At 34.7% G+C, this 13,760-nt stretch overlaps 1 protein-coding gene across 1 annotated transcript in view; it reads right to left on the minus strand.

The window, feature by feature from the left end:
• FANCL (FA complementation group L) overlaps window positions 1-13,760 on the minus strand; it is a 74,488-nt gene that overhangs the window by 51,621 nt on the left and 9,107 nt on the right. The window contains exons 2-4 of the mRNA XM_044663361.1: window positions 6,581-6,639; window positions 4,852-4,912; window positions 1,303-1,359 (exon numbers count right to left, since the gene is read on the minus strand). Coding sequence (XP_044519296.1) covers window positions 1,303-1,359; window positions 4,852-4,912; window positions 6,581-6,639 — 177 coding nt within the window. The remainder of the gene's footprint in view (window positions 1-1,302; window positions 1,360-4,851; window positions 4,913-6,580; window positions 6,640-13,760) is intronic.

A 13,760-nucleotide genomic window follows, 5' to 3' on the forward strand; every position in this document is an offset into this window, starting at 1 on the left:
TATATATACATATACATATATATGTATATATATATATACACACACACACAATGCACACACATTTTCATTTCACTTTTCTTGAAGTTTTAAAATCTGATCTCGTGCAAAAAAAATGCACAATTTCTCCTATGTGTCCTGCATGCTTGAGTCTGGGGTTATAAGTATAAAACAAAATTGCCCTTGTTCTTGGGGAGCTCAGATTCTGCTGAAGAGGTGGGGGGAGGAGGGATGAGGAGGAGACAACATATACCCCAAGAGCCACAAGTCTTACTGACCAGCACTTACTAAGTGTTCATTATGCACCAGATGCAATGCCAGGAGCTGGGGATACACAAAGCAAGCCAATCCCTAGCAACAAAGAATTTGCAATCTAATCAGAATATATGTACAATAGGAAAAACTCTAGCTATAACTGATAGGATCTCCAGATTTCAAATTCACATTCCAAGGAAGAAGATATAGGTTCAAAATCTGGCTTTGCCAGTTAACTACCTGATAACTTTAAGCACTTAAGTACCAAGCTTAGGAAGCTGAATTTTATCCTAAATGAAGTAAGCAGCTACTAAAGACTGAAATGGGCAGATCAAGACCTGCAAATATATTTGCTGATCATTTTTGATGAAGAAAATAATAGTGATGGGTAGGGAAAGAATCATATAATGTAAAAAAATTATTTTACTTAGGCTAAACAAAGATCTTCAAGATCTTTTAGTCCAACCAACTCATTTACAGATAAGGAAACTACAGTCCAGAGAATGCAACTGTACTGGCCAAGGTCTCACATAGCTGTTAGTTTTAATCTCCTTCCATGCTTCATCAAATATTTTTCTAATCAAAGTTGCTAAAAATAAGGTCTATATAATAAAATATTCAATCATTTTAGAATGATTATTCAAATGCTTCTTGGCTTATAAGTTCATAAACACAACTATCTTGATAAATCATAAACCTCTTTTATATTTTAAAGCATAATTATCTAACCTCTGCTTAAATTTTCTAAAGTTCTTTGAGAGAAACGATTTTTTAAAAAATACATTTAAGACCTTCACCAACTGGCCAGAGCAAATAGTAGGTACTATTTATGTATTAGTTTATTATTTAATCAAAAAAATTCCACCAGGAATTAGTAAAGGTTAAAGGGAATGGATGTTCAGGCAAGTTGCTACCTACACTATTCCAATCAGTAATTTTATAGTGGGGTAGGCGAGAATCTGGAATTCTAATTATCTCCCTTTAAAATGAAGTTAGAGAAATAGCAAAAACCTATAGAACAGTAACACAATGTCAGAATAAATTTCTTACCAAAATCATCTTCAACTCCATCATAAAGCTCACCAGGTCAGGAGAGTACTGCAATCTCTAAATTAAACAACAGTTCCAATTAATTTTACTTGTTCATTGGAATTAAAATGTAGGTCAACCTGAATGTGAAAAATTAAATAACAAATTAAACACATCTGCATCTCTTAGGCATAGTAACTATATGAAATATTAACATTTTAACAATTAACTTTATTGGCTATATAGCAATGTTCTTAATAAAAACAAAATGTTAATTGGAATAAACTACCCTCAAATAAATTACAGTGGATAATATTAAGTTGATAATGATACTATTAATACCATGGTAACTACCCTATTTGTTTAATAGATTGTGAACTTCTTGAAGGTAAGACTCACCCAGTTATCTAATCTTGTTATCTCCCCTCCTGTCTTAGCATTCTACAGATACTAGGTGTCTAATAAATGTTTAATGCAGTTGATTGAATTGTTATACAATCCTTCTGACTAGACTGGCAACCTTATACTGCATTTTCATCCATCTAAAAGAAGAGCAGAAATAATGGACTAGTTATAATCTAAAACATTGTGCTAAGGAAGGGGAAGAAAAGAAACTAATACAATTAAAAAATTTGAATGAATGGATTTAAAATTAGCAAAGAGCAAAACTTTATGTACTATTTTGATCCCCCCCTCAAGACCTTGAAAACTAACTAGCACTATTATTTTTGTAACAGTAGCCATTCTATAGTAACTTAGTCAATTCTTCTAGAGTAAGCAGCAACTATAGGAAAAAAGTGAAAAGAGAAACTTCTAAAAGCAAAATGAATATTTAAAAATAATGCCTAACGCTCCTTGACATACCTCATAATTTATTTTTTGAAACCTACAAGAAATACAGAATAAAAGAAAGCAATGAAAAGCAAGATCTTGCATTATCTCCTCTCTATAGCTGAAACCCTGAATTATTCTTCTGCTTAAAGTTATATTGTATTTTCTGTTACCTTTGTTAGCTATAGAACCAACACTGCAAGTAGTACTGAACAAGGTCAACAAGTGAATTTTTTTCTCCTCCTCCTTTTGGAAATTAAAAAAAAATCAAGGTAGGATGAATACACTTAAGTGATAGATTCAGAGTTGCAAGTCACCTCATGGGTCATCTAGGCTAGTGAGGCCCATTCATTTCACAGACTAGGAAAATTAGGTCCACAGCATTTAAGTGCTTTACCTATTAAACCAATACTGTAAATAACTCTGAATAAGGTCAACAAGTGAATTTTTCCTTTCTTTTTTGAAAAAAAAATTTAAGGGTAATAAGCACACAATGGCTATAGTTTAATAATAAATGGAATCAGATTTAGAAAAGATATTAAAGGCTACTTAGTCTAATTCCTTCACTTTATGAAAAAATTGATTGAGTCATTTGCCCTGTCATTCAGGTATTAAGTAATAGGAAAGGATTTAAACTGAAGAATTCTGAGTCCAAATCCATGACTATCCACTGTGATATCTCTACTGCATAGCCTCAGAGTTTTGAGTAGGTGTTCTATTCTCTGCTAATCACTTATTATTCTCTTCTTTGTTTCCTAGAGCTAAGAAATATTCCATAATTATTAATATTGGTAGAGGTGGATTCTGACCTCTTCTGGCTTTTTCATCATAGCGCTTTATATATGTTAAATTTCCCTAAGAAATGGTAATGGTCAGAGTCAATACCTTTCCTTTCATCCATGGCTGAATTGCTCATCTGATAGCTTGTTTCGACATGTAAGAATAGAGTTTCTATGTTACTATATTTCTTTCCTAATTTTTAACCATTTCTAATTGCCTAAGTACTCTGAAAACCTTTGGCTGTTTATAATTCTTGACCTTAAGTTACATTTTCTAAAATAGTTTTGTCCATCATTCCCATAACCAAATTTACATTGAAGTTACTAAGCATCAAGGTATACGGAGATTGACTATGGAGAAACCAGCCAATTTCTCTCTAGTATTTTATACATATATTTATCAACCAAAGTGTCTCCTATGCATTGCATTAAAATTGTATAAGATTCTATGGCAAATGCAACGAAACAGATGACTTTGTTCCACAGTCTGCTGAGAAAAAACATAAAAAGAAACAACAAATACTAATAATGCCTTCCTCTGATAGGGATGTCCTACATTAAGGATGTTCTGGTTAAAGTCCAAATTGAAGAAAATTCTCCATTAACAGAGAGGCTCTATAATGATCCTGTTTGCAAATGGCAAGATCCTGATTATATGAAGACCTACACCACTGGAGCATCTCCTCTAGAGTGACTCAAAAGAGATCAGTCTTATAAGCAGCACAAAAAAAAAGTGGGTGACAAATAAATAATGAACAGACTATTATAACAGCTTCTTAATTGGTCTCCCTGCCACAGATCTCTTCCCATTCCAATCCATCCTCCAAAGAGATGCCAAATTAATTTTTTCAGAAACATAGGCCTGGCCGTGTCACCCCTCCACAAACACTAATGACTCCCTATTACCTTCAGAATCAAATATAAACTCATGTTTGGCATTAAATGTTCTTCATAACCCTACCCTTTCATAGCCCTCCAATTTTCTGCCACAGTCACTTCCATACTGTCTTCTAGCATCCCATCCTAGCTCACCTGCTGTTCTTCCCTAGGATGCTCTATCTCTCGTCTCCCAGGCCACTGCACCACAATTCTTATCCCTAGACTGCTCTCCTTCCTCCTGTCTCCCTGTCTCTGAAAATCTCTGCTTACTTCAGGATAAGCAGTGAGGTGACAGAGGAGAGAGAAAAAGACCTGGAGTCAGGAAAACAAGATTTCAAACCCTGAGCAAGTCACTTTGACCTCTGCCTTGATTTCCTCAACTGTTAGCATAAAGAGAGAATATTCTTGCTGGGCAAAAATACAGCAAGATGGTCAAGACAAAGAACTAATTGAAACATCTGATTAAAATATACCGTAATTACAGTTCTAGATAGGGCAGGATGGATCATACAAGGGAGAAAGGGCATATACACATACTTTTAAGGCTCATTTTTGCTAATTAATTATGTCAGAGAAAAAAATTATTTTAAGACTAGAAGAAGAAATAATAATTAGGGTAAAGTATTTTCATACCAAATACATATCCAAATATGAATAAGGAAAGAAAATTAAATGCAGAGAAAATGCCAAAATAGGTGGTTATCAACTTTATATAGAAAATATAAAATATTTAATTTTTTCTCAAAGGGGAGTTACTCATTAAGATTTTAACATGATTTAAAAATCTTATTGATTGAAAGCACTCTAGTATATGTAAACGACTTTCTAAAGTGACACTCTAATCTTAAAAATAATCATGTGTAGCTTATTCATTTATTAATTGTGTTGTCTATACAATCAACTCCCAATTATACACATACAAATTAATTACTACTATTATCCCAATGATCTAGAAGCTTTGATATGTGTGTGTATGTGTGTGTGTAGTGTATGCATATGTATGAAATCAGTTACAGTTCTTACCAAATAACAAATTCCTTTTTTTGCTCATATGTATTAAAATAATTTTTAAAGGACATACTTGGTTTAATATGTGATGATATCCATTCAATATTGTCTTCAGCTGCCAACTACAGAGTATTCTAAAAATAAAAAATGAGATAGAAGGTTTTTATAGGTGATACATGGATTTTGCCCTCACTCAAAATATTATCTTAAAACTTCTTTATATGATACAGATATTTATACATACAGACATACATACATAACATATATATGTGTATATATATGTGTGTGTGTGTATATATACCTATATACCACAGAGAAAAAGAAATGAAATTCTGAAAATTTAATTTTATTACTGATATTTAAAATCTTGTCTTTAAAATGTTAGCTTTAATTCTGGGTACCATCAAAGAACTATATAAAAATGAATTTTATTACCATAACTGTTTTTAGTTTAGGTAGGTAGGACTATAAAGGAATTCAATCAGCAAAAAAAGTTGACCCCCCCCCCCCAAAAAAAGCTAATATTTTTTAAAGTGTTTTGAGATTTGCAAAACACTTTAATAATAATATCTAACATTATAGCACTGACTCTATACCAGGCACTATACTAAGAGCTTAATAATTATTCTCTCCCAATAGCCCTCAGATATAGGTGTAATCATTATGACCATTTCAAAGATGAGGAAACTGAGACAAACTGGCTAAGTGACTATAACCGAGGTGAGGTTTGAACTTAAATCTTCCTGATGCCAGGCCTGGCATTCTCTCCACTGTACCATCTAGTTGCCCTCGATTCTTACACATGCCCTGTGAGGTGGATATGCCATCTTGTATTATTATTCCCATTTCACAGAGAAGGAAGAGGCTGAGTCATTTATTCAGACTCATAATTAGTAAATCCCAGACCTGTAGTTTTAAGCCAGCTCTCTACTGATTCCCAGGCCATGCTGCTTTTGCTAGACGGCCCTATCCCACCAGCCAGCTCTAATGGAAAAGAAGAATGGGCTTCTCAGAAGGCAGTGAGTGACACCTGGGACTAGATTACCACAAAGGTATTGCCCAAATCTGAAATTCTACAAGTCTGTTTAAAAAGGGAGGCCACATGATGGAATATCCTTCATTTTCAAAAGTGGCAAAAATGTGCCTCCAACAGAGTTTTGTAAGCAGCCGTGGAGAGACAGCACAGCAGAGTAGATAGACCTGGATTTGCCATGCTGAGGAGTGAGGCTCAAGTCTCACGGCGAACCCAAACGAGCTTAGATAAGTTCCTGAGTCTCTGGATGGCCCAGGCAACTCTCTAGTAGTATCCATTGAAAAGAAGGTGCCCATGAGCAGGGGCAGGGGCAGTTTGAGGATGGCAAGAGACCTCATGCTGCTCAGTAGATGGAAAACCCTACCTCCTGGGAAGCCCATAGAGGTTGCCATCCAGATTCAAGGAAAATGGCCAAAGTGGATATCAACCAAATATAAGAGAATTGCATAGAGCAGTGATGGGCAAACTTTTTAAAGAGGGAGCCAAAGGAAAGGAAATGCTCATCTGTCAGTCTGTTTCTAAGGCAACTCTTCTGAAGTTTCATTGTATTGTATCCTACTCATTGTATTCGTCAGATAGGAATAATGTTGCACAGCCTGATAGAACATTTCAGGGGGCCACATCTGGCCCGTAGGCAGTAGTTTGCCCATCACTGGCATAGAACATAATTTCCCAACCTGAAAAATTTGGCTCAATTTATAAACCAGGTGGACTTTTAAATATAAGATACATGGTATTACTTTTAAAAGAATAAATTATACTACTCTACCTTGCATTTTTTAGTTGAAGATCTTCAGGTAACAGTATTTTAACATGGAAGTCCTTCCCCTGTAAAAAAATATTAAAATATCATAATCAAGTTCTTAAGCTTCATTATTATTTAGTTACTTTGAGAAAATGAGTTAAACTATTTTATATCCTTAAAGTTCTTATATTCTCAGAAATAATATGCGAAAGAAAGTTTCTTCTGCTACTCTTAACTAGAAAAACTTGGAGAAAAAAACAACTACAAACTATGAATCAATAATCTATTATGCCTCTATATATGGATTAAACTTTGAAATGCTATGGTACTATAGTTGATTTCAGGACAAACTATTCAAAAGTTCAAGTCCTCCTTGTGATGAATCTATACCTATACCTTTATATAAATGTCACATTTTCAAGGCGTAGACACACACTACTAGACAAGGGAGATACAAATGAGACAAGGAAGAATTGGAAACAATAGAATTTGATAATCCAGTGTTCAATAAAGAAAAATACAAATTACTTAGGTAAGGACGCCTTATATGATAAAAATTTCTGAGAAAACTGGGAGTCTGACAGAAATTAGGCTTAGACATATTCTGCAATACATTTTAAATGGAAATATAATCTTAATATTAAAAATTATACTATAAAAAAGATCATGTTCCTCTCACAGCTATGGGTAGAATACATATTCTTAACAAAGCAAGACATGGAGGCAATTACAAAAGATAAAACAGATATCTTAATCATATGAAATAGAAAAGCTTCTTCATAGATAAAATTAATGTACAAAGGATAAAAAAGGAAGCACAATTGAATGGAAAAAATTTTTGTATTAAAATCATCTGATAAGGGTTTGGTATCCAAATATAAAAATAATTAATAAATACATTTCATACATAAATAGACAAATCTATATTTAAAACAAATCTATATTTAAAACCAAGTTAGATATTAACAACCATATCAATGGATGCTCCAAATCACTAATAATTCAAGAAATGTGACTCAAAGCAACCCTGAAGTTTCACCTTATATCCTCAAAATTGGTTAGATTTTAATCTCTTTAAGTAAAGTGACTGTCATCTCTTTTTGTATCCATAGAGCTTAGCATACTGCCTGGCACATTGTAGGCACTTAATAAATTCTGATCAACAGATTGACTGAAATTGGCTAAGATGACAAGAAATTATAATAGTCAAAGTTAGCAAAGTCAGCGGGACACAGGCATTATGGGTAGAGCTACAACCACTGTGAAAGCAATTTGTAATTATGCAAATAAACTGACTAAAATGTTTAGAGATGCTATGATCAGACTTAGTGTTAGTATCAATGAACGTTTATTGAGTTGCCATTACTTGTCTGGAACTGCGCCAACCACTAGGGATACAAAGAAAAGCTGCCTTGAAGGAGCTCCCAATCTAATGGGAGAAAACAACACCTAAAAAGTAGCTGCAAGGCAAGGAAGGAGAAGGCACCTGGAAGGGCAGGGAGGATGCGGTGAATGCCTCTGAGGGCCCTCCTTCAAGGGAAGACCCCCAGCCAAGGAGCACAGACACCTGTGAGGCTGGCCTCATCTTGCAGGAATGATTTAAAGATATAAAGTCCTCAAGGTGACCATCCTTAAGAATAAAGTCCTAACAAACAGGTGGCTCAGTGGATTGAGAACCAGGTCTGGAGATGGGAGGTCCTGGCTTTGAATCTGGCCTCAGCCACTTCCTATCTGGGAAACCCTGGGCAGGTTACTTTACCCCAATTATTCAGTCTTTACTGCTCTTCTGAGTATCAATTCTATGAACAGAAGGTTGAGGACTAAAAAAAAAAAAAAAAAAAAAAAAAAAAAAAAAAGTGGCCAAAGACACCAAAATATTTATAGCAGCACTTTTTGTGATAGGAATGAATCAGAAATAAAGGAGAGGCCACTGATTGGGAAAAGATGAAGCAAATTGTGGGATGTGGATGCAACACTGTAAGAAATGATGTGGGTGGTATGTGTACAAAAAAGCTTGGGAAGATCCAAATGGACTGATGCAGATTGAATGAGCAGGCCAAGAAAACAACACAAAGACACAATAATGTAAAAAGAAAAAACTGTGGAACAGACACAGACACACACACACACACACACACACACACATCAAAAGTGAATGTTGCAAATTGTTAAAGAACAAGCATGGCTTAAAAGAAGAGATATGGGAGTATATTCCTGTTGTGGAGTGAGAGGTCTACAGGTATAGCAGCAGTACATCATATATGTTTTTGGTCTTTTTCAATGTAATGAGGAGTTGTATTGATTTTTTGCTCTTCTTTTTAATTTTCTTTTTGGCTTTAAAAAATACTATTTGTTATATAGGATATCTCTCTGAGAAGGAGAGTGGGAGAATGGCTAGGGAAAACTATGAAAATGTGTCAGACATCAATAAAAACTTTTTTAAAAGGTTTTAAAGAAATAAATTCATTTTTAAAGGCAGTTTCTTTTAAGTTAATTGTACAACAAGGAAAATATTCCAAATGACCTTTATGACATCTTAAAATTTAATTCCTGAGGGAAATATTAGAAAAAGCAACTTTTGGAATTTTCAAAGTTTTAAAATGAACAGGAAAAAGTTTCTGTGTTCAAACATAACTTACATTATAAATAAAACACTCAAAAGTCAGAAGTAAAAAAATAAAATTATAAATCACTCCTTCCTTTTTCTGGAACATAACAGTTCATATTATCTCAAAGTACAATATTGTATTTCTTGCTATTTGGTTGCTTATGATCTTAGAGATTTTTTAAAGGTAATGTTTGTGAGAATCTTCCTATTCTCGTTAGGAAGTAGTATCACAGACACTCTAAGATACAGTGGTGTTTATTTTTAACAAGAAACATACTTGCAGCTACAGGAAATACAAGGAAATGGCTAACATCAATCTAAGGAAGAAATTAAAGGAGGGTTATTTCTCATGGGAAACTAATTCATCAAAAAAGTAAATTCCTTTTAGAAAAAGCAGTTGCTTTTAATACACTATGCCAAAAGATGACACCATAAAATAGAAATACATAGGCAAGCTTCATATTTTCAACTTGCTAGCTAGTTTTAAGGGAGAAATATAAAATATTCTTAGTTATGTAAACCAAACATGCAACTGACAGCAGATTTATAAGAAATATTCACTCTTCCAGACCACTATTATACCAACATCATTCAACAATCTCCTTTTTTGAAGTTCGAAGCATGATTCTATTACGTTCTCTCTATTACACTACACTACAGTCTACCGACCTCAAACTATGTTTGACAAACTTCATTATTTCACCACCTGACTCTCATTCCTTCTCTCCATCCCATCTCCTGCCATCATCTTGAGTTACAGCAGCATCCATGCTGATGACTCTTCTAACAGTTTCTTATTTTCAACTCCAATGACTCCACTTACTACTCCACAGAATCTGAAAACCTTACAGTTAGGAGAGACCTCAGAGGTCATCTAGTCCAACACAAAAGGGAATGAGAAGAGGCTCTAAAACATGCCCAACAAGTAGTTATTCCATCTTTCTTTGATGCTTGTATGTAAAGTCAACAAGCAACTCACACATTTATTAAGTACTTACTATTTGCCAATCACATTACTAACTACAGAAAACTCAAAGAAAGGCAAAAAGACAATCCCTGATCTCAGAGAGCACACTTTGTAACAAAGGAGACAATGTGCAAAAAAGCCACACATGATCCAAGGAAGGCAAGCTCAGCAACTAGAGGGGGAGCAGGTAGAAGGATGCTGAGATTTGAATGGAGTCTTAAAGGGAGCCAGTAACTCCAGGAGACACAAGGATGGAGATCATTCCAGGCATTGGAAATGGTGGATCTTGTTCTAGGAAATAATGTGTAAGAAGACTGAAATGGTAGGAAGGGGTCAGGCTAAGAAGGGTTTTAACTGTCAAATGGAGGATTTTATATTTTGTCCTGGGAGTAATAGGGAGCCACTGGAGTTTAATGGATGGGGAGGTGAAACCTATATCAGGAAAATCACATTGGCAGCTGAGTAGAAGATGATGGGACAAGATCTGAGATAGGGAGGCAAACCAGAAGGCTAGTGCAAAAGCCTGGATGGAAGTGAGGTAATGAGAGTCTGCACCAGGGTTAACAACTGCATGTAGATAAAGAAGGGGATGCACGTGAGAGATTTTGGAAAGGTGTAGATGCAAAGACTCATCAAAAAATTAAATATGAAGAGTGAATTTATGAAAGGAATTGAAGAGACATCTAAGTTGTGAGTCTGTGTGCTAGAGAGGATGGAGGTATTAATAGGGAATTTAGGAAGAAGAGGGGCTTAGAAGGCAGGCGGAAATGAGGATGATAATGTTTTAGGCATGTTAATGTTATATGTCTACAGGATATCCAGTTTGAGAACTTAAAAAAGCAAATGTCTAAAAATGCACTATGAGATTAGAGCTCAAAAGAGATTTTAGGGCATCATCTGTAGAGATAGTAGTAACTGAACCAGTGAGCGCTGATAAAATCACCAACTGAGATGTTACAGTTGGAGAAGGGGATTGAAGAAATAGTGTTTGGGGAACATCCAAATTAACAGGCATAAGCTGGACAAAGATACAGCAAAGAAACCTGAAAAGGTGAGATCTCCAAAGAACCAGGGGAGAATGGTTTCATCAAAAGAAAGGAGAAGAGACTATCAGGAAAAAGGTTATCAACAACAGTGGGGAATGTCAATTATTTGTATTAGCTTCATATAATTCTAACAAAAAAAGTGAAGAAGTTAAGGACTTAAATCAAAATTTAGAAAAAAACAAACATAAAGAGACCTAGAGATTATTGAATGGAAATAGAAAGAAGTATACATATTTTCATCTATGCATGGCATCTTTATATATACTCTTATATCAGAACATGAAAACCTCACAAATGAAAAGCAGAAATATTATACATATCTTATTGATCATAATGTAATAACAATTATGTTAAATAAAGGATCACTGGAAAAAGAGTAAAGTGGGCAGAACCAGAAAAATAACTTTTATGATAGCATCATTATTATAAAATAAACAACTTGATAAGCATGCCATCAATGGCAATCAGTGACAACACTGACTAATCAATGAAGCAATCAACAAGCATCTATTAATCTGTGCCAGGAACTGTGTTAAGTGAGGGAGCAAAAGAAGTGAAAATGTAGTCACTGAGAACAAAAAGTTCATATTCTAATGAGGAGATAAGATGCAAAAACTGTACACACAAGCTGTATAACAGTAAACAAGATTGTAATCCCAGAGCAAAGTCTCATTAGAAATGCTGAACAGCACAGAGCCAAGAACACATTCTTTGAGACATTTTACCAGAGATATTCTTTCAAGTTAACAAACTATTAATAACTATTCTTTGAGTCTGGCCACTTGACCTATTCTGAATACACCAAATTATTCTCTCTCCATCTCGAAGATGAACACAGAATGAGATGAACATGGAATGAGAGAATTTATCAAATGTTAGCAAAAATCAAAATATCTACATACCTACAGCATTAATCTACTTACTAATAACTATATTATACATCTGTATTCATTTTTGTTTGCTTCTTCTGAACATATCTTCTAAAACTCTATTGTAGTTCATGGGTTCCCTATATGTAAACATGACCTCTTTTCTTATGAAAATCATTTCTCTTACAGTCCTCAAAGTGTAAGAGTGCACATCACTCCTAGGCTAATTTCCCATAGAGAATTTAGTTCAGGGGGAACTAGGTGGCGAAATGGATTGAGAGCCAGGCTTAGAGATGGGAGATTCTGGGCTCAAATACAGCCTTAGACATTCCCTAACTGTCTAACCCTGGGCAAGTCACTTAACCCCCCATTGCCTACTCCTTAACACTCTTCTGTCTTAAAACCAATGGATAGTATTGATTCTAAGATGGAAGATTCAAGGCAATCTCACCTCTAAAAATCCGAGGTGCATGTCAGATTACACTCAGCTTTCCTCACCTTCTCTGCCTAGAATAAGCACTTCTCCCCAAAGTTACCACTGTTACTACTTTATCAATCAGCTCTTCATTATTAGTAAGAAATCAGGTCAAGAACAGTAAATTCTTACATCTTCTTTTTGAAGGGTAAAATTATTATCATTATTGTTATTATGACAAGCCAAGAAACTATTAGAACAAGTCTGTGTAAGACTTAAAAAAGTTGACTATCATCTTTGAGAGAGTCCAGAAAGACATTTTCGTGAGAACTGAGTTTGTGTGGAGAACAGTATGGCAAAGAAGAAAGAACACTAGCCCAGGAACCTGAGGACCTGGGCTTAAATCTTGACTTTGACACTTCTTATTTGTGTGATCTTAGGAAAATCACTCCAAGGTGAGAGGTGGTGTTCTTGTGCTTTTCTTCCCAAGAGCACCTCGGAAGTGTTGTTCTGACCCTCACGTGCAAATCTCTACTGTGCTATCTTCTGTCTTCTGCCCTAGGTCCACATTTCCTTTAAAACAATTTTTTTATATGTATACACATGTATTATTTCTTCCTCCTCTTGGTATCCTATTAGAATTTTTAAAAAACTTCTCAAAACTGATACACATAATTCAACAAAACAAATTTTCACATTGGCTATATATAAACATGTATGACTCATTCTGCATTTAAAGTCTATCACCTCTTTAATCCTTTGGACTCAGGGTTTATCATGACATTAATTGGAGTTCTAAAGTTTCTGAGTTGTTTTTCTTTATAATGTCATTGTGTAAATTGTTTCCCAGTTCTGTTCACTTCACTCTGCATCAGATCATAAAGGTTTTCCCAGTTTCTTCTGAAAGGGTCCATTTCATCATTTCTTATGTGGCACAATAACATTCCATTCCATTCACATTCCACAATTTAGTTAGCCATTCCAGGTTTCTAGCCTCACATTTCCAATTACCCAATAGATATAAACAGCTTTACTTATATATGGGACCAGCATTTTGAACTCAAGATATTCATAATTGAACTCGTCATCTTCCCTTAAATAAAACTGCTCTCTCCAAAGTTACAAATGATCTCCAAAGTGACAAATAAGATAATATAATACATAACAATATAACAAACTTATATGCTGTTCTCAAGGCTCATTCTCTTGGGCCTTTGTAGCATCTGACACTGGTGTTTGGATATCCCTCTGCTTTTTCATGAGTGTTCTCTCCAGTTCTACCTTTTTTAACTACTCTTC

This window comes from Gracilinanus agilis, chromosome 2, assembly GCF_016433145.1.
Source record: "Gracilinanus agilis isolate LMUSP501 chromosome 2, AgileGrace, whole genome shotgun sequence".
Classification (NCBI taxonomy): Eukaryota; Metazoa; Chordata; class Mammalia; order Didelphimorphia; family Didelphidae; genus Gracilinanus; species Gracilinanus agilis.